At 44.7% G+C, this 22,664-nt stretch overlaps 1 protein-coding gene across 1 annotated transcript in view; it reads right to left on the reverse strand.

The window, feature by feature from the left end:
- The window catches only part of LOC119448717 (Down syndrome cell adhesion molecule-like protein Dscam2), a 322,695-nt gene that overhangs the window by 27,764 nt on the left and 272,267 nt on the right, over positions 1 to 22,664 (reverse strand). Inside the window, exons 13-17 of the mRNA XM_049665781.1 lie at positions 12,190 to 12,474; positions 9,331 to 9,450; positions 5,855 to 6,031; positions 4,215 to 4,362; positions 2,434 to 2,582 (exon numbers count right to left, since the gene is read on the reverse strand). Coding sequence (XP_049521738.1) covers positions 2,434 to 2,582; positions 4,215 to 4,362; positions 5,855 to 6,031; positions 9,331 to 9,450; positions 12,190 to 12,474 — 879 coding nt within the window. The remainder of the gene's footprint in view (positions 1 to 2,433; positions 2,583 to 4,214; positions 4,363 to 5,854; positions 6,032 to 9,330; positions 9,451 to 12,189; positions 12,475 to 22,664) is intronic.

Consider the following 22,664-nt stretch of genomic DNA (forward strand, 5'->3'; position numbering starts at 1 on the left):
TGACAGTTATTCGGTTCGAAGTAAACTTACTCACAAGTGGTGTATTGCCCTTTGAATCCAGATTCATGTTTTACCCCTCAAAGGCCAACTGCTAGGAAAAATTTCTCACGCTGGAGCCACTGGAGCAGAGCCCATAGCACGCTAGCTTGGCTGACCAGCAGCGTGCTGGCCTACAGTTCGGGTTCACTGAAGCGAGCGTGCTGAGTTGGCGCCTGACGGCCACGCAACGCGTCGGCATTCTTGGAACAGCTCAAATCACATACACGACGAGTAAGCACGCCGAGAGAGACACCCATCAACTTGCATATGTTGAGTGAGCGATGCACCTGGACGCCTAGCAGTCATGATGAGAGATCAGCAGTCATGTATGGTTCGGGGATTTTCACCCCATCCGCATGACTACCGCTCACCGCCAGGTGCACGCGTTCTCTGCTTAGGCTCTATGTAAAACCTGGTAGTAAGAAAATTGGGCAATTACCAGCCCGGCGGCTTTGCCAAGATTGCATTAGTAGTATATGCCTAAACATTTATAGGCAATTTAGCCCAAGTGAAATTTTGTTGCAGTTGGTCTTTATTATCGATGGGCCTCGTAGGTAGCATAAAGACGGCAAAATGTGTTGAAGAATGTTACGGAAATGATCGGAGATCAGTTAAAATCTTTTCATCAAATATTCAAGCAGTCCCCTCCTCATGAGAAGTGCTAGGCTCACTTTAATAATTCCAGTTTTTATAGTCGACGGCGTTCTCCGCCAGTCATCTGTCTCTGTGACGGATTATTTCGTTATGAGCATCGGGTCGCGATTTTGTAACAGTGCCTTCCGCTCGGTTATATGCTACTCTTCTCATTCACCATTCATAGCCATCTGATGCGACTGATAACGATTGATCGTCGTTTTGACCACTTACAAAGGGACATAGCTGGGGCTAAAGGGGGGGACGTGGCACATTTCCAACCCCCTCCTTTCGCCTTAGCACAGCACCACCTCCCCCCGACCCCAATGTATGTGTACCAAGGCAACTGGCATAAAGCGACGCATAAAATGCCCGCCTACACCCTCCCCTGCTCAAGTGTGAGGGGGGGCTGTCAGATACAAAAAGCACGTGGCAACTTAGTGGTTAATGCGAGCGAAATGCGCTAGGCATTACGTCACACTTCTTTAAGGTCTTGGATATATATATATATATATATATATATATATATATATACTCTAGCGAAGAGAGACGCTAGTAAGTCCGGCTATAGTGGGCTCAGACGCTAGTGGGTCCAGCGCTTTTGCTAGCAACGGCCCTCGTGCTTGAAAGCTGTGTATCGTTTGACTGTCGACGCTGCGCTGCTCCGATCTCGAATAAACCCTTTACAATTGGTGGAGGTGCTGGGTATACCCTTTACAATATATATATATATATATATATATATATATATATCAGTGAAGCAAGGAATCACAGGAGCCGGTACAGAAATAGTTCAAAAATTGAAGCACGTAGTAAAACCATATAACAGGATTTTACTGACGTTTCGGCTGGGGTCCGGCCGAAACGTCAGTGAAGTCCTGTTATATGGTTTTCCTACGTGCTTCTATTTTTTGTACTATATATATATATATATATATATATAATGTTAAGCAGAATGTTCTGTAGGTCCAGTTTGCACATAGTTTAGAGAGGAGCCCACATAAGAAACATGCACTTTTATTTTCGGCCTCGCCACGGTCGAAACATAAGCAAGTAGACATTTTTTTTGCGTATGTGGGCTATATGTATACATACCACGTGATTGTCTTTTTACACTTCCCACGGATACACATTTCTTTTTCATTTCGACACTCTTATTGCTAATGCATTAAAAGAAATTCTTGGCTACACGACCGCTAACGAAGAGCGAAAAGCACGAAAATAGCATCGTAAAAGGCATTGCAACATAATCGCTGCCTTGCTGTCAACGACAGGGGGAAGATATAGATTTAGAATTACACTCGAGTCCATGAGACAGAAATACTGCATTTTATACTTAACGGGCTTCTTTAAAGCGCAGGAGGATTCGTTGAGCTTGAGTTTTTTTTTTTTTTTTATAGTCAGGTAGAAGAAAGTTCTTAAAAGGAAGCTGTACCAAGCCTGACACAATAAAACATTTTGTTTATTAGCTCAGCATGCATTATTATTGTTACATGGGTGTTGTGTGTTATTTATACAGTTTCGATGAGGAAATGATGTCCCTACATCGATAGCTGTAGAATACGGTCTACACAAAAATTATCAATCATTTCCGCATGAATCAAGTATAAATCACGGAGAATTTAAAAATGCACGCAAAGCTCTTTCGGCAGTGACGAAGAGACATCTCATTTAAAGGAAACGATAAAACACATGCTGTCGTCTTAGAGTTTGCGCATTCGTGGAACCCTGCAGGTCATCGGCGGACGCACACGCACCCACCCTGGACGAGGACCTGGAAGTTAGTGTCGTCCTTGCCGTAGGCGTTCTCTGCGTAGCAGCTGAACAGCGAGGAGTCCCTGCGGTCCACACTCGGGATGCGCACCACGTACTCGAGTGCCTCAGCTCCGGGCTTCTCTTCAACCACGTACCTAGGGTCAGGTGGTTAGAGTGGCAGGTCGATAGTTATTTAATAAAGCAATAATACTGGACGTTACAAATCTTTCGCACTAAATTTATTTTATGTGATGAACCCTAAACTCAAGTTTGAACCTATACATCGCAACTGCGCAACCCTCTTCGCGAAGCAAAATAGCCAAGAAAAGTGCAATAAAAATTGGCGCAGTGTCTTTTGTTAGTAGCCTTATCGCTCGGCACGCGGCGCACGATAGCACAATATTTTTTGCTCATTAGCCAGCACAGCGGAACAATTAATACAAGCAAGATGTTTAAAATACGCTGCTATTTGAGGGAATGGACAATTTTTCAGTTTGATATGACACTTATTCAAATCTGAGGCTTCGCACTTTTTAAGCCTTGTTTGGGCCTGCAGGCACGAAGAGTGCAGAAATTTTGATTACAATGTTTTATTACTATTGATTACAATTATAACTAAAGAATAAAGCTTCAGGTACCCCTAGAAGATTTCGAGATTTAAAGCTAGTCGCGTTCTCTAACGTCTAAACAGCTTCATACCTAGTGTATTTCAGGTGTGACAAATAAAAATTGTGATGACGTTTGTATTATTTTGAATGTAAAACTTCACATCATAAAGCTTTGGCGACACAATATGGCGCCCGACGTGTCTTGGTGCTACATTGAGCTCATAGGAACAGCGAATAGTTGTGCAGTGAATCATGGAAGGGTGACGGGCCAGATGAACCTAAAAAAATTTGGAAAAGACACGTGACATTTGAAACATCCAGAGGCACACAACACATAATGCATTACCACCTACACGGTAATTTATATGCACGTAATTTTTCTTTGTGGAATTGAGCGTGAAATAAATATTCCGTACTATACCGCAACAGTCAGTTTATAAGTCACCAACATCCACCTTTCATAAGTCGTTTCCAAGTTCCAAAATGCTAATCAATTCCATTTAATTCAAAATAAATCGCTTTATTTGGCCCTGCTCCGTAGGACGTCCTTACTAGTATTAGAATGAGTATATGTCAAGCTTATTCGCCAACCGACCACTTTTCCCACCCACCCCACTTTTTCCTGGCTGCTAAGCTAAAGCAAGGCAAGGACATAGAGAGAGAGAGGGCTAACATGTTCCTCTCGACACTTCATTCACAAACTTACTAACAAAGCGTATTCTCAGCTTAAAGCTGATTTCTTAGAGTCTCTTTCTTACGCCAACAACCAAAACTTTCGCTCCTGTCATTTTTATTCACTGTATTCTAAACGACGACTAGGTCAATCAGCTACAAAGGTTGCAAGCACTTGCTTGTTGTTGTTGTGCGTTTCACTTCGAAATGTCTTGGCTGGCTGATTAGAGAGTAAACGAACTTATTTCAGAGTAACTAACAACTTATTTTTTGTACACATATTTGATCAAGATCTCGTTCCCTCTGGATGGAGGCCTTGACGCCGCATGAAGTTCTTAGCAGCAAGTATTCTGGCTCTCACCACATGAACACTACATAATATTCACTAAGTAGCTTTAGTGCAGATTTATCATTTTTAGGTATTTCTACGGTTTTCAGGCCGTGCGAAAGCCACGCAATTGCACTACATCGGCCTTTCTGCCTCCACCTAAGGCACGACGCACGTACCTCGGCTCCAAGGCAGGGCTGAATGCGTGTCTGTCTCGTGCCCACGTGACAGTGATTGGAGGCTCACCGATGGCGCGGCAAGTGAGAGCAACGTGCTCACCTCGACGAACTGTGAGGGCATGAAACTTGCGTTCGAAGTGCGCAGCCACTGCAGGTTAGACCAAAAGGAAGGAGCCGAACACAGACAATGTTATACAATGTCATACACGCCTAATAAGCTACCGTCTATGTCTCAAGAATTTTCCTAAGAAATATCCCATATTTATCTGCTAATATAGTAAGAGAAGAATAGCGTATGTACCTTAATGTCATCTTTAGGTTACCAGCGAGTTACAGACAGCATAAAACAGTTCATATGTTTCAGTAGTTCAAGTAATTGCCGCAAGTGGCACTTCCACGCGCACATGAGAGCATGTTTGATTTTGTTCGAACGCTGCGAAGGCTGCTCAATTTGATAGTACTTCTCAATTTTTGCAAGTTCAAAACGTTTGCTGTTATTCTGTGTTCACCGACTACGTGGAATGCCAACAATAGCTCGCTACTTGGCCAATTCGCAAAAGACGGGCAAGTATTGCGGAAATCGGTATGTCAGTGTGGACCATCAACGTGGTCAGCCCCGAGTTGCAAGAGCAAGTTCGGCGAAAATCGGCGGCGCAGTGCACGGTACACCTTTGGATGTTGGTGGCGCTGAATGTACTGGATACCGATTAAGAGGCATTGCTACTGTCCAAGAGTTTCTAATCAAGCTGCAGCATGCAAGGTATGGTCAAACAGTTGTTTGACACCTATACGCTGTTTTGCTGTTTTGACGCCAATACGAAACATGTTACAAGGAATGGTCGAACAGTTAAACTTTCAAACGTGTCTTTAGAAAAACGCTGTTTTGAATATTATATGGAACATTTCCTCTGCAAGAAATTAACGTTTTTTATTTCTGTGAGTTATTTCATATTTCCAAATGCCATTGACTGAACTAAAACATAAGTTTAGAATAAAGACTTTTTTATCAAAATTATTTATAACTTTTTCAAAGCAAAAAGCCCCCTTGTTGGAGTGTCAACTATTAAACAGCATGTATTTAAGGAATGCAATGATGAAATAATTTTTTTTTAGTAAAGTGAAAAGCCCATATTGTAAGCAAGATGTGAGAGAAGTTCCATTGCTGTATTAGCATTAGTCATCATTCAAATGCTCCTGAACCAAGGTTACAAAACTGTTTTATTCACGTTTTTATAAATTCCACATTAATATTTCTTCTTGCATGAGTTTCTATGTAGGACAAGTAGAAGCACATTATAATAGAATTGCAAATTTTGAATTGCTTATCGCAAGTGGAAGTAGAGATATCAGCTAGAACCACCAAAATTGTTAATCCGGGTATCATCCTCCTTCAAAAGTTGCAATAACTAGCGTTCGGTGAATAACCCGCCATGCAACGCGGTTGTGCAAGACCACGGTCTCTTTGCATCTGCGCTTTTATAACAGCGGTTAGAAGAAGTCCGACTTTCTTGGCGCTCTTTGGCCATACTTGGCCCTTGCGCCAGTAAACACTATACATCATCATCATCATCATCAAGAAGTCCGACCACCAAACGCGCGAAAGAGTCAAAGAAAGCTATTGGCTTGAAAAATACACGTACCGTGCACGTCGAGTTTGATGACAGTGGATATGCCAGGTCCAACTCCATTCAGTGCCTGGCACATATAGTGCCCGGCGTCTAAACGGTCAGCTTCACGGATGCTTAGTGAGCCGTTCTCCAAAATTTGCACATTGGCGTTGCTGATAATCACCGAAAACTCGCGACCGCTCTCTGTACCTGTAAAAGAGCGCGCCACGAATAAAATCATCCATATAGTAAATATATGTTGGGCAATAGTAAGCGAGTAAAGTAACGATTGCATAAAATTCATAGAAAGAAAATGGGCTACCTATGTGAAAACAAAGAACAGTGAATGGAAGATGCACATGTTGCCCTAGATTTATATGGGAAACCCGCGGTATTTCAGTGGCGGAAGATCTTAGAAAATAGAAACAATTACACCTAAATAAAATTAAAAATTACATTAAGTTCTGTAGTTTAACGCGCGGAAACCACGATCTGATTATGGCGCACGCCAAAGCGGGGGACATCGGATTACCGTACACCTCATAGCGTTATTTAAAGTGCACCTAAATCTAGGTACAAGGAGCGTTTTTGCATTTCACCCTAATTAAAGTGCGGCCGGGATCGAACGCACGACCTCGAGCTCAGCAGTGCAACGCCATTGCCACTGGGCTACTGCAACGGGTACCGATAATACGAGGTAGTGAAATTGCTATATAAAAACTCAGACACACTTTCAATGTATATTTTGAAGATACTAATACCTGACACAGCCTGAGTTGCTCGGCTTGTGTTAAAAAAAATGGCAGTTTCGCCCGAGGGGCGAAGCATTGACACCGATAGGAAGGGTTAGCGCTGCGTTTGAATTCCTTGGACGGTGCTCTAAATATATGTGGGTGAGGCTATACACGGATTTGACATGTGCTGGTCCGCTAAATTTCTGGCACCCTTAAAAGCTTTAACACGCCTTGTAGGGTCTGTAATGGCATCGCACAGGCGCCACTATATGCTACACGTACAGAGCGGCACCAGCGAAGTTACATCACCTTTAGATTGTGAACCCTAACATTGTTAGGTCTTTTTAATAGTCTCAAAATAAATAAGACAAAAGGCATGCGATGTGAATGAAATATTTCACAGATTCTGTTCGCGGGCGGCAATGCTCAAAATATTCGAGGAGTATATGAGTCAAGAAAATAAGCCTTACTAGAGTAACTATGGTTGTTGAATGGTACAGAATCTACCGTGCCTTTACAGCATAGGTAAACTTATAGCACAAATCTGATAGGCAAATTTGGAGGTCGTGTTAAAGCGCTCTGGTAGCGCTACAAAGGTCATGTAAAACAGTTACTAAGTGTTACCGTTTGCATAAACGAGTTTCTCTGATGATAACGAAGCAAGATCATCATTTCCATACCTGGTTATTGTCGTAATACAGCTTTAAAGTTGTCTTTCGCCACTTTTGTAGCATGGCCAGAGCGCTCTGAAACGACCACTGGAATATGCCATTAAAAAAATAAGGCCAGTTTGCACTCGGTCGCGCAAAGCTTAGGCACGGCGAAGCTTACTGGCTGCTACTGCTAGCTATGAACTTGGTTGCTGCTAGGTATTAACTTGGTTTAACTTAACTACGCATGTAGGAAGGTATTCTCGAGCGATCATTTTCGGAGGTACCTTCACTTTCGCGATATTTCACGTGGCTAGCGCTGGACGCGTGGGCGCCTATGAGCGACAGCGCTCCTGGCATGCCACAAACGCAGGCAGGCTAACCAAGTTTGGTACACTGCCAAGAACGCTGTCGCTTGCCGGCGCCGAATGCGTTGGCGACATCTCACGTGACTAGCGCTGGACGCGTCGGCGTCTACGAGCGACAGCGTTCCTGGCATGCCACAAACGCAGGCAGGCTACCCTAGGTTGGCACTGTGCCAAGAACGCTGCTGCTTGCCGACGCCAAACGCGTTGGAGGGTAGCCGCTCGATATCCATCGGCCAGCTTTGCTGTGTCTTGAGCTTTGCGCGGCCTAGTGCAAGCTTTCGCCTTTTTTTTCCTCCTGGCTCAGCGCGCCGCGGAGAGAAGAGAGGCAGGGGTCGGGAAGGCAGACAGCTGGCGAGGAGGAGACCGCGTGTGCATGCACGCGGTCTTCTCCTCCTCCGCCTCCGGGTTACCATGGCTACCACGGCTACGCACAACACATTACGGCTGGCTTAAATAGCTTCGCAGTTAAAAGCCGGTAGATCCCACGCCCTGTGGAAATCGATGTTATGCGAAGCAGTGTGCCTGGAGCCACCAAGTTAACGAAACGACCATGAAAGCACCCAGACGTAGGCGGCTGTTTCATCACCTACATGTCCCGCATATCATGACATTCGTGTCATGAGTCCTTAGGAGTCCCTTTAGCTACACCAAGAGACCTTAAGGCGAACGCCTTAGACATGCTCATTACTATGACTTCGATCATCAACCTTTAGCCTTTTCTTTCTCTTGGTACCACATCCGAACGCATTCCAATGGTTTTTGAGGGTAATCTTTTTTCGCTCAGTCATTCTAATTATTGCTGAGTCATGATCATGACTATGGATTCTACCGCTATTCTTTAATGTTTCGTTCCCTTTGTACGCACGTCCGAACCCATTTCAGTTATTTTTGTGTTAATTTTTTTCGCTGAGTCATTGTCAATTTTGCTGAGTCATGTTCATGACTATGACTTCTACCATAATCTTTTAGTGTTTCCTTCCTTCACTTAGTACCCACATCCGAACCTATTCTATTGGTTTTTTGGCGTTAATTTGTTTTTCGCTGAGTCATTGTCATTTTTGCTGAGTTATGCTCATGACTATGACTTCTACTACCATTCTTTAGTGTTTTCTTCACTTATGCCCACGTTCGAACCCATTCCAGTGGTTTTTTGAGCGTTAATCTTTTTTATCGCTGAGTCATTGTCATGACCTACATGACACGCATGTCATGACATTCATGTGATGACCTATCATTTAGGTTCTTCATACACTCTTGTCATGCTATGTCAATTTTGGTGCATATCAAGTTCACGAAACGACCATGAGAGCACAAAGACGTAGGCGGCTAGATAGATACTGTGAAAATGGCAAATGTTCGCCAAGAAATGCTTCGCATTTAATATATGTATATGGAACATCATAGCGATGGTGATAATTTGCCTCGAGTGGCCCTATGAGTGCTATATGAATAATATCAGGCTTTCTCCGGCACAGTACGCGCAGCTGATGTTCCCAAGCATGAGCGTGGTAACGTGGCATCAACAATTGCATGGGGTTTGAGTGTGGATACCAGCAGTTTTTAAATAACCTAGGCAAATTCTATCACCAGTGAAGAAATACATCTCAGCTTCTCTATTGACTATGGAGCTAATGATAGGCAAATGTTTTGTGCAAATATCCGTCGTGTTTACGCGGCTTGTATTCTTGCACGCTCGAAGGAGCCTGTTCAACTTCCAAAGCCTTTACGTAACTTACCGGTGTCTAATTCATACTCACGGTGTTCCTTTTTCCATCGAATAACGGGCACGGGAAAACCATCCGCTTGGCAATCGAAGCTCACCGCTTGGCCCATGACGGCAGCCTTGTCTACTGGCTCCTGCCTCCACGTAGGAGGAACTGTGTGAAGAAAAATGCTTTAAAGTGTATACATCTTTTGAGCAGCCTATATTTACATACGCTTCTGCGCACTCCTACTGATGCGTAGCACAAGGACGCCATGGGTTCACAAGCCCCTTAATCATTAGTCCTCTTGCTCCAAGCAAAACTCTTACGTAAGGGCTGCCCAGATTAACCATCGACGCCGCAGTCTTTTCCTTATCACTCACCGGCAAGTGAATATCCGCCAATGAGCAAGCACTCTTACAGATGAGAAGCTTTGTGAATATTGGGCCTAGCTATAACAAGAACTTAAGCTTTAACTTGAATTCGCTGCGCCGAAGTACGCCCAGACGCGTCCTATAATATACATTTAATTTACACATACGAGGTCTGTTAGAAGAGTATCCGGCCTTTGGCCGAAGAAAAAAAAAACTGGCATAACTGGAGCATTGGAAACCTAATCACCCTCAAAGTAGTCTCCTTGGGACTCCACCCACTTCTCCCCGCGGTGCTGCCATTGTTGGAAGCATGCCGAGGCCTCCTTCGGAATGAAGTTAGCTCAGCTGTCATTGCAGCCATAATGTCCTCTCTTGTGTGAAATCGGGCTCTTTTCAATCGTCTCTTGATTTTAAGAAACAGCCAGAAGTCGCGGGGACCATATGAGGAGAGTAAGGAGCCTGTTGAACTACAGGAGTCTGGTGATTTTTCGCCAAGAAAGTCTGAATCAAGTGCCAGGAATGTGCTGGAGCATTGTCGTGATGGATGCGCCAATTTTCTGTTGACCAGAACTCCTGGTCTCTTGTACCGCACAGCATCACGTAGGCGACGGAGAACATCCCTGTAGTACTATTTGGTGATTGTTTCACCCTGTGGTGCGAACTCGTGGTGTACCACACCGCGGGAGTCAAGAAAAAAATGAAGTGAGCATCAATTTGACGTTGCTGCGCACTTGTCGGGCCTTCTTTAGTCTTGGTGACGTGCAGTGCTTCCACTTTGACGACTAGGATTTGGTTTCCTGGTCGTACCTGTACAACCAAGACTCGTCACCAGTAATTATGGTGTTTATGAAGTCGGGGTCACTGTTTGTGGAATCCAGCATGCCCTGTGAGGCTTCAGAAGTTGCTTTTGCTCCGCCGTGAGCAGCTTCGGCACGAATTTTGCCGCAACTCTCTTCATGGCCAAATCTTCGGTCATAATGGAATGCGCAGAAAACGTTCTGATGCCCACCTCTTCCGCAATTTCTCGGATAGTCACACGACGGCCCCGCATCACCACAGCGTTCACTTGGGCAATGACCTGGTCATTTCGGCATGTTGATGGCCGGGTGGAGCATGGCTCGCGCTCCACCAATGTGCGACCGTCTTTAAAGCGGTCATACCACTCCTTAATATGTGTGCTGCTCATAGCATCGTCAACGAAAGCCGTCTGAATCTTCCGAATGCTTTACACTTGGCTGTCGCCAAGTTTCTGGCAAAATTCAATGCAGTAGCACTGCTCCAGTCGCTCCATCATTTTCCTTGCAAAAAAAAAAAAAAAAGAAACCAACGAGAGCACTGCGCACTACCTCTGCGTCCCAGCGACTTACGCTATCGGCAGGCGGGAAAAAGTTGTCGCAGTTTCACCTGAAAGGCGAAGCATCAATTGCGATAGCAAACTTGTAGAGAGCTATACGGAGTAATGATATTAGCTTTATCAGCTGTATAAACTTGGACATGCAGCAGCATCGGCAACACGCAGAACTGTTGTCGACGCCATCGGCGTTTTGCCCGCGTTCGCTCAAAATGCGTGCGGCGTTGGTGACTGTTGCCGGAGCCTCTGATATAAATAGGCACTGCGTGCCACAGCTAAACGTCGCCTCCATTCCCTCCCCCTCCCGCACGGCCTCTCGCGCGTCGGAAGAAGGCGCGTTTGCTCTACATATATGGTGATTTTAAAGGAGAAAAGAGACGCCTACTTCTGCAGCCCTTAAGCGAGCACGGCGCAGAACGCGCATTTGTTCTCCGCCGTGCGTTCACTCCTCGTGAAAGACGCGCCCCTCGCGCCCTTTCACTCGCACATACAGCGTTCGGCGCGCGGCGACGATTTCTTCTCCAAATGACGTCATACGGAACCTCACGGCGACGGCGACGGCGACGGCGACGCCGACGGCGGAAATCTGCTTTTGAGTGTCCATATAATTGCTATCGCAATAAAAATTCGCGCATGTGCACGAAAGTTCAAGGTCGGCTGATGCAAGCCCGCTTGTTTCATATCCATCAGGTGTTCGCAAAAAAAAAAAAAAAAAAAAATACGGTCGGATGCTTTTCTAACAGACCTCATACGTTCCGCACGTGAATTTATCTGAGGTAACCAAACTTATCTAACCAAACTGATAAATGCTATTTAGGCTCTGCTATCTTCTAAGTGCTCGCTGTACATAATTTTGTGCAAAGGTTACATACCTATGCTATGTAACATACCTGTTCATACCTATGACAAAGGTTGCCACCAGTGTTGCTTCTGCCGCTTCCAACGGATCTTTCTTATATTCCTCCTATTACCCATCGTCTATAGGGGCATCATAAACTGTTCCTCTTGGCGACCTAATTTTGAATTTTCGCGAATGATGATAACACGAGCTACCCAAGGGATCATTTCATCCCTTGAGTGAGCAGCAAATGGCCATCACCCCCGCAATAAGATAAACACCTTCAGGTTCTAGAAAGGTCATAGCTAAATAGGCGAACGCAAATGAGTTCAAAGTCAAGCTAAACTCACCTCGGACAATCATCTCTGAGCTGTAGTTAGACGATGTTGCAGGGTTCGATGCGACGCAGGTGTAATTCCCGGTGTGCAACTGGCGCACTCCCGTGAATGAGAGAAACGAGGTGTAGTCGTTCGCTTTGGCGACCGACGCATCCAACTCTGGATCTAACGGCCGTCCGTCTTTCAGCCACTGGATGGTGATGGGCAGATCACCTTCAGAGATGATGCATGCGGCGCCCGCCCTCTTGCCCTCGGTGAGGTCGTCCGGGAAGCTGAATGGACTCACGAGCGGAGGAGCTGCGAGAAACGAGTAGTGCTTCATTAGGCGACATCCTTACTCCGAATAATGAGGTGCCACAACAACGGCTTTCTAAGACAAGACTAACTGTATAAGTAGTATACGGTAAATGTAGCAGATTTCCCACAACGACGGCTTTCTAAGACAAAACTAACTGTATACGCTGTATACGGTAAATGTAGCAGATTTCGTTATTAGGTTGCCGTGAAGATCTCGTTTAAATGTAAGTAAGGGTAGCGAGACAGATACGGCAAAGGCCGCCGTGGCAAACGTCGATTCACGTAATGTTTAGTCACCTTTACAAACGTGAAATTACTTGATGCTACTGCATCGAGAAGTGCAATGAGTCAGGGGAAAGAACGGGAAAAGGACGTAAAGGGGGAAAAGAAGACAGCATGTGGAGTTGGCAATTTATTTTTTTATTTTATTCACACTGGTGAATGCACATTACAGATCAAAGGTGAAATAAATTATATCACGAGAAGACCAACAACTAACAAGCATCAGAACCACTAACATGGGCAAACGCCAGTAATTCTCTATTTCCTGACGTTCACAGAGTTAAAGTACCTAGCTAACTTTTTACTCGTTCTTTTAATAGTTGCAATTTAATTTAAGAACTTGTAGAGAAGCTTATAAGAGACCTAAAAACGGGGTACTTATTGTAAGGTAGTGATGGCGTCTTTTTCTTCTTTTTTATTCATAAGAAGACACAAGATACGCGAAATATGAAAAACGGCATGTGGCTACGCATTCGCGGGCGCGGGATTGAAGTGACATAAAAGAGTATCTGTAAGAAAGCAAGCCGTACATCTGTTACCAGGTAGAGCAGTGACCGTAACAGGGCGCATGTTCTTTCCATGGTTCGTCAACAGCCCCCGAGCGATAATTGCGTACCGACATCTTCTTCTTTCTAGGGATTTACGTGCCAAAACCAGTTCTGATTATGAGGCACGCCGTAGTAGAGGGCTCCGGATTAATTTTGACCACCTGGAGTTCTTTAACGTGCACTGCAAAGCAAGCACACGGGCGTTTTTGCATTTCGCCTCCATCTAAATGCGGCCGCCGCGGCCGGGATTCGATCCGGCGACCTCGTGCTCAGCAGCGCAAAGCCTTAGCTAACTGAGCCATCACGGCGGTTTGCGTACCGACATCAAGGAAACCCCCTGCCCTGACCGGCGGGCCACAGATGAACAGCTTGTTTTCTCACTGAGACTTTTTGGTGGAGCTGCCATTCCTTGGCCGCGTTTGCGTAGCCATAAGAGTATGGCTTTTTTTCATATTTCCCCGGTGTTCTCTCTTCACCAGAGCATACAAGGCCACGATGTGTACCTTGCTGCAAAAGACGCATTGTGACGTCTTCTACAATTTCCAAATACCTTATGAATATCTTCACCGTTAGAACAGAGAGAAATCAGTTAGGTACTTTTAATCACATAATTTTCAGTAGTTTGCAGTCAGGGACAAAGAAATTACCGTAGGTGCTCCAACAATACTCGTAGAATAATGCGTCTTTCTGTAAAGCTTTGTGCATAATAGCTCTGAAACCCTGTACCAACATGAGTACACACTTTAGGCAAGTTGGAGTGATACAGCTAATAGCACACATTTTCATTTCTCGTGCAAGTTGTGTCCGCCTTTCCGGCTCGAGGACTCAAAATGTGCTATCTGCGACAGGCTATTTAAATGTTTTGTATAGTTTGAAAACAAAAGAGGCGCGGTATAACATGCCTAACTGACAGAAAAGTTCGCTAATACTTCCGACCTGACAGTAATGAATACCACCTGCATTCTTTCTCTTAATAGATAGGTTCAGCTCCTAATTAAATGCTTGAGACTATCGACTGTATAAAATGAGCGTTTCTGCCAAAGTTAAGCACCACTAGAAAGCAGCACCTGTAGCATTTTCTGGGGTTGTTATTCTCTACGGATAAGTTTGGTTTTGCATTCGTGCCAAATTTGAATGCAGGCATCTGGCATTGCATTGTTGTTGCTGGATTGCGAAAAGCGCTCGCAGTCACAGTATTCAAATATTGAAAGAAAACATTATATAAAAATAAGAACATAACAAGCGATTTCAGAAATTAGAAAAAAAGTTGATAAGAGCAGCAAAGTGTACTGTAAAAGAAACTTGCTAGCAACAGAAATGCTGGTTGATATCACGAATTTTCGACCCTCTCCAAACTTCGTTTCCCAGCAGACATATTCAAGGCGTTTTAGCCTTATTCTCCTACTGCAATTCCGATTCCTTTAAGCCCAGTGCTTGAATTAGATGGTAGAAGGCACATTAAGCAGCAGCCTCTGAAAGCGCTGAATATGCGCCTGAAAAGTGTGGTTCCTGCCGTTACACCTATAAGTTGAGAGAGCTCCACCTGACTGAACCTAAAGCCTACTAGCACTACAGAATACGTAGGAGCGGGACAGATATATTGGCGACTGCATGGGATGGTCGGGATGCCCCGAAAGAAGTCGCAGTTGCCAAGTATTCGCAGCACCAGCAAAATATTAGAATATTACAGGAAGTATAGCTTCTAGATTTATGAGCAGCATATCCTGCAGTAAACTATTTGCTTGCTATCTAAACATGCGTGATAGTCGCGCACCTTCAGAAGAACACGAACAAAGTTCATTCGATGACCGCAAGCGCTCGCAGTCACAATGCTGACGTGATAAGAAACGCCGGCAGCAGAGAGCATGCGTCACATAGCAAATGTTCCGTGCTACCACTCCTTTAACCCATTCCGCCTGCGTCGAGCCTCCGAAACTCAGCAGACCATGTGACCTCCAGCACTGAGCGCGCGGTCCACGCATGCGCTGTCGCACCGCTACAGCACGGCGGCACCGACGCCGACGGCAGTGACACGCCACGAGCATCCGTATTGCTAATGCAATAATATTACGCATCTAAGAAGAAAAATCACACTCTCACCACAGCTGCAAGTCAATGAATGTGCCAAGCAGCTCCGACGCTACCCTTCGCGAGACTTAATTCCAGTCATGCAACCAGCATGAATGTTTACAGAAGCAGTTCTCGACAGATGAGATTTGAGTGGCTTCGTTGCGAACTATTGCCACGCGATACAAGCGTCACATCACTCATGTTGCACGAACGCCAGTTACTTTCCCACTAAAGCAATCTGGGATATTTGTATTCGTACACTCTTCTTCTTGCGAGAGTGAGTAATTAAAGTTAAAAACTAGGGAACAAGGCCGTCTTGTATTGCTCTAAATCAGTGAGAAGCGAAACCTAAAGACAATTAAATCCACGTTGATGAGAAAGAAGCGGGGAAGTTTTCTTGCTTTCTGGCCGAAAATACAGAAAAGAAACGTGCCCCGTGAGTCAGGATACACATTGAAAATTGAAAAGAAAGAAATCAATTTCTTCGGCGACACGCGCAGTTTACTTTTGGGTAAGCGCACAAAGCAAATCGAAGAATGCATCAACGGGGAACTTTAAGGAAGTGTGAGCCAGAGAAGAAAATAATACAACATAGCGCATGAGCCTCGAGGAAATCAAATCATACGGTGTGATTTTGCTAAGCCATGGTCATGTCGCTAAACGTCAAGGCGCTCAAGAGACTGAAACAAAAGTGCGTTGATGGTCCATTTGTACACAAAACACCGACGCTCGCAATTTGCATTTGCCGGGCGCTATGCCGCGACACATTTCACGCGAAGTTTAAGCCGGCGCCTCAAGATAAATTCGGTCACACCGCTTTGTAAGCGTTGCCTTCGCTTCAGAAGAAAATGCATTTCGACTACGGGCAGAACCGAAACAAGAGCAATCAGCGCATTTGCATTCCCGCCCATAGCATTCCACTCCACCCTTCGCCCCCACAAAAGTGTATTACCGCTACTGCCAACGTTATTATCATGGTTTAGCGCAGAAATTTTCCTGTTCTTCTTACTTCAACAGCGCACACTTGTGGGTTATGTTCGCTAGAGCCGCTGTTGATCATCTCGGCTCCCCCTTAGTAGCCGCGCTGTCCTATATTCACTTTCTTCGTACTTCCGTATTGCATTTGCGAAATGGAAGGCCGACACTCGCGCGTGGCAAATAGCAGTGCGCTTTTATAGCGAATGCTTGCGATCTTTCCTTTGCTTTGGAGTAAAACAATGGAGCGCTCTAAAGTGCCTGCATAGACTTTTCTCCAATAATGCGTGAAGACTGCTTGCTACGACAAACGCATAGCTAAGAAACTCAGATTCGAAATGGGAAATTCTTTGGGGAGTAGAACGTAAAACCCAATTGGGAAAACCAAGTAAAGAAAATTGATGAACATACGAATAAGCGTTACGCAGCGCGCCAATTTCTCGCTTTATACCCTAAAAGGCGGAGACATTTTCCAGAATTTTTACTGCTTTCGAGTCATGAAACATTAATAACGTCGTTGCTTTAGAAGTCAGACAGCTTTTTAAGAGTACAAAGGTAGATATGGTTAGTGTTAGCGCCCATAACCAAACATTAGCTTTTCCATAGAAGGATAGATTAGAAGCTAGTTGGAGATTTCTTAGAAACAGGCCGAAAAATGAAAACTCAGTTTCCCTGTTCCTTGACAAGTGCAGTTATAACGGGTACGCTTATTTGATGTAGCCTAAGATCAATAATAAAAATTAAGGCGCTACTTATTGCTAAAGCATTGGGTATACATCAGATATAAACATTGGCGTACAGTCGTAGCTGCAAAGTGCGCGACTCTGTCATAATTTACGATCTGAGACATCCACCGTAAAGCCGCAACACATATTCTCTTTCTTTCTATGCTCCAGTTAAGGTTCACTGAATTCACTAAACACACCTCGCACCGCGAAACTGTGAGTAGAGCAGGAATCGCTACCTTCACGCTTCTCGTATCATAAGTTGCTTTTCAAGTAAGGTCCTGAACGTGGGTTGAACCGACACGAAACCGTAAATATAGGACGACGCTTTGGCTGTAGCATCTCTTATGTCTCTTCAGACAACTCAATGATAAAGCATCACATCAGTAAGGGTAAAAGCGTTTGCCCTTTTGGGCGACAAGGGTGTCCACTACACCAATGATGGGGAATCGATAAAGGTGCTCTTCAATTAAATGTTTATATTGCATGCTAAGGGACCTTATCGCAGAACAAAAAAGCGTCTACGCTTTGTGAATGCGGTAGGAGGACGACAGACACTGTCTTCACCAGAGAGAGCGAGAGAAATAAAAAAAGATTGATTAAAGATACATTAAGGCAACCTCTGTGGGGCCTCACCAGAACGCAGCCATCAAAAGAGAGAGCATCGAAGTAGCCAGCGGCCATAAATTAATGGCACAGCACGCGAAGTGACAATGGGGTAAGTTGCCACCTAAGAGAGTTATTCACTATAGCATTCTTCTTGAGCTGTGCTCTTACTGGTACTATCATCTTTTTTTTTTCAAATGAATTGTCGTTGTCATATGTTGGCTGGCTGCAGGTTCTCCGGGGAAACCTTGTATCTGTCAACATCAGCACGTGCAGAGAAGTTGAGAATTGGTTGTTTCATTTATTTATATTCTACATGGCCGGACCAAGAAGAGCTGGAGGTGATACGCCGAACCAAGGTCTCGTAAGGTTGTTTACGTGTAGACTGCAAGGGTATCGACCACTATTAAAACGTAGTGCAGTAACAATCTGACCAGGGAAGACTTGTACACTAATGCGAGCTTGCGTTTTGCGGTGGTATCTGCTACGGGTACACTTGTGGCATCTGTCACAGGCATCATCATTTTCATTCTCTTCATGCACTTGAATTCCACACAAAAGAAAACCCCGGCATTTATTTGCTGCAGCACGTCTAGCAATATAATAAAGGCTAGCCACGCCGAGATACACCGAAGAGTGTTCTGGGCTTCAAACACAAGATGGCGCTGGTTCTCAGTGAAAAGGCAACTATGCTCGAAGACGACGCAAATGCAGCACATGTCACCCTACCGATCATCGTCAACTGCGAAGCACCTACGTAGTACAAGATGACTGCCGATAGTGCCATTATTGCTCTGCAAGTGCCCGGGTGTCAAAAATATATACACAAAAAAATTAGAGCCCTCCATCACCCCCGAATATTGGGTCAATTTACGCCAGACCAGAAGCCTAACGAGTCTCCGATCTCTATGATACACGGCCACCAGGGTCCCTGGAAAGGGCTACGACAGCTTACAATCGATTTATTATAAAGTCTAGAGGGCATTGTTTACTCATCTTACCAACCCTTATCCTTGCATTTTGGCAGAAGCACCTTACTCTTGGGGATAAAGTGTGTGTAGTCATTTTCTTGCACTCGGAGACAACATTCCACTGGCAGGAACCAGTGTGGGACTGCCCGAGCTCGATGTCAGTTTTGCATGGAGGCTCAAGAAACACCAAGAAACTTCAAATTTAATTACGGTGAACGGCTTATGTGATCGTAATATCATACATTCCTGTACGATGTACCGAGGTTCTCTTGGCAAATACCTGTTCATCCACGGTTGCTGTCCAGAGCTATAGACTACGGCGTAGTCCCCCCCCCCCCCCCCGCCCCCATATTTATATTTACTGCTAACGTGTATGCCGACCAGGCTTCGTATTCTTAATTTTGAGTTCGCAATGATGAACGGAAGTAGTAAAACATAAAGTGCAGAGAGAGCAAAATTTGTACAATAGAAGCTAAGCAAATGGCCGGCTACGAAACCATGGCCCACGCAAGGCCAGCACTCTACAATTCTTTCAGAAGACACTACTGAAGCATGTCTCGGTGAAAGCTTCAGACACAGAAAGGTGCTTTCGGGCAAAATTGTTACAGGAATGAAAAAAAAATGGATATATGTATAGGAAGAAAACTGGTGTCTTTGTCATAAACGATCTGGGCGTAACGGCAGTAACGCAGCCGCGGACAAAACGTTTAGCGGCACATCACTTTCCCATCGACAGCTTTCAACGGCTACTTTAGCAAAGAAAACAGAAGGAAATGCGCGGTAAGTGCGGCCATTAGAGAATGGAGGGGGCTAGTGCAGGCGCCCTCTAACGACGGCTGAAGACGTGCCGCGATGACAAATGGTGACCACTTGGACAGGCCAGCCGCGCACTCTTGAGCTGGCCCTGACTTCTTGCTTCCATTAGCTCCCTCAGGCCACTTTGAACCTTCATACATAACGAAAATTGTTTATTTTATTTGCCGTTCTTTCGCTCTCATGACACGGCCAGTAAATGCCGGTCCAGAAAGAAAAGATGAGGCGCCTATCTTTAGCGTGCTTTCTGATAGCTCATACCGGTCAGCGGATTTCCTGGGTCCTCGCTTTTCCCGGAATAGTTATTGAGAAGGGTAATCATTCGTAAGCGTTCATAGCATTATCACATTCTGGTTATTTCCGGCTAACGAGTTGTTAGTGAACATATATTTTGTCTCCTGTACTAGTTACCGATTGCAAACACGGTTAGCTACCATTATATGAAGCTGATATAACACGAGCCAGGTGCACAATATGTGAAGATGGTTCGCTGCCCTCTTCGGACAATAATTCTGACCACTCGATGTTCTGAAGACTGCTCGTCTGATCGCCTCGAGATTAGTAAGCCAGGATTGGCATTGCCCAAAGCAGCCTTTCTCTGTCACGATTAAAATATGTTGTGTCTGATTGCGTTAAATTTTCACGCTATGTTAAGCTATTTTAAATCACGCTTGCCTTTCGAAGCACCTCTGAGGGCACCTAAATATTCTACTTTGCTATGTTAGTAGCTGGTGGAGTTGGTGTTTGCGATGCAGCTGCCGGTGGTCCTGATTGTCGTGATCACTGCTGTCTTCCCTCTTCCATCTGCCTTTAAAGCTGTAGGCAACAGGGACCTTCATCTTCAAGGAGGAAATCCACGAGCTGCATGCAAAGCAAAAGGTGTTCCACCTGGTCTGTGCTTGCAAGTACACAGTCATCGAAAGCTGCTGATAGTCATACCGTTGTTCGCGTCTCCCCAGACTTAAAGCACTAAAACTTTAGACAGTAATGTCGACTGCTCTTATGACGCGCTTTGACAGCAGCTTTATTTTAACGTGAATATCAATTTATTTTTCTGAGAATTTAAAGCTTCACGCAGCTGATAATAAGATAGCCAATCTCCTTAATTGGCATTTCTGTCGCCGATTTCAAAGCGGCACATTTATCAGTTCTTCACAGCATCGCAGGGAAGCTACGCGTTTTTGCCCACTCTTATTTGCATTTTCTATGTTAAATCTGCACTTGTGTTAACAAAATAACAGTTAATTAACCCCATGATTCCCGTGGCTGCATTGTCTGTAGGCTTAGTGTAAGTGTAACTAAAAAAAAGGTTGTGGTTATCAGCTTTTTTTTTTTCATGCACTGCATAGCGAGGGCCTCACATATAGCAGCCTTGATGTTATAAGGTAGCATGCGAGGATTTATTGATCTGTTATCTCCTCATGGATTCTTGTAATATTTGACGGCTGCCGTTGAAAGGATGTGTAAAATTCGCCGCAATGGACCTAAGTGGCAGTGGCTAACATTCGTAGGGCTAGATATACCTATAGTACGCACATCGTAAATACCCTAGAATGTGTACTTACGGTGTACAATCATTGGTACAGCGTGGAACACGTAATACGGAAGGTGCGGGCTGGGTTCCCGGCAGAACTGTCTATACACCCAGTTTAATTTCCCTTTGTCTTATTATTTCGACATCTGAAATAAAACGAACAGCTGTATATTCCGCCACGTTCCCCCTGGCTTAATTGTCTGTCTGCTTCACTTAACTAGAAAAAATCGGACCCCTCGGTTCCCATTTTTATTCTCGCTTAGTCGGCCATAGGCCAAAAGCAAATAAAATTTCCTATTATTCTCATAGGCGACACCTGGGTTCGTAGCATGCGCACCAAGTGCACTTGCACTGACTCACGACAGCTTTTCTATCTACGCCACGTTTCTCTATGAGCAGTCCGTAAACGGTCAACAAGAAGACGCAGAGGGCTTCACAGATGTTTTCATGTTCAAGCAGTTTGTACATGAGTTTCCGGACATTAGTATTTCATGCTAACGTAAACTGCGCGCATGGCAATGCGTTTTCTGTGTTCACTAAAGGGTGCAGCCCATTTTGACATGCTCGTCGGCTTCCAACTTTGCCAGCTTTGATTTAAGAAATCCAGTGGCATTGATATTACGGGTTGTTCTCTATGAGATGTCGTGCCCTTGAATTGTACGTACAGTTCAGCATATAGTCTATGATGCATAGATGGGAGAATTTGCTGTGAATGTTGCGCAATTTAGGCAAAACCTTTTTTTTTTGTTTTTGCCTGAGAACATCAGCAAGGAAATTATAAGCTTAGGTTCTGTGAAATCAAATTGTGAGTTCGTATGTTAGCTTTATCATATTAAAAAAAAACGAAGGAGCATGTAGCGATATCAGGCCTGGTCGTGGACCCCCGTAAAGAAACCGATCATTACTTGGACGACAAATTGCAGTGCCCGTCATCTCAGCAAGTGTTTTGCGTTTTAAAGGTATGCACTAATGAGAATAATCAGGAAGCTAATAGCGAGTCTTCTTAATTACCCACCCGGCTATATGGCGATTCTTCATGCAGATTTTTGCAGAAATCTCAAGCAGTCTCTCAATTTTTTTTTTATTTATCCTGCGGAAATCCACAACGAAAGTCATAATAGTACTCTGAAATGCGAAAACACCCGTGTACTTAGATTTAGGTGCACGTTAAAGAACCCCAGGTGGTCCCAATTTCCGGAGTTCCCCACTACGGCGTGCCTCATAATCAGATGGTGGTTTCGGCAGGTAAAACCCCATAATTAATTAGAACAGCGCTATGTATCACAGACAATTAAAATTGTTTGGGCTAAACTAAGAAATCACCACTCAAGCATTCCGTGCAGATGGTTAACCAGCGAAGCTGAAACGTGCGGCCCCGGTGTTTATCACTGGGTTAATCCCGACGGTTCATTAAAGTATTTCTCAATTATGAGGTTACACACACGTTCGCCTGCGAAGGAGAGATCGACTTCACTCACGGTATGCCCGCAGTCCACCATTGTCGCTTGCATTCAATGTCTCGAGTTTGCTCGGCGGCGTGGTTAGCAGCATTCGCCCGCCCATTGGCGCTTGCCATTCTTCGAAATTAAATTGCTTCTAAATTAAATCTGCCTGTTACGTAAGACAATGAATGGCTCATACTCCCTTAAGCAATGACTCATACCCC

Source organism: Dermacentor silvarum, chromosome 4 (genome assembly GCF_013339745.2).
Source record: "Dermacentor silvarum isolate Dsil-2018 chromosome 4, BIME_Dsil_1.4, whole genome shotgun sequence".
Taxonomy (NCBI): Eukaryota; Metazoa; Arthropoda; class Arachnida; order Ixodida; family Ixodidae; genus Dermacentor; species Dermacentor silvarum.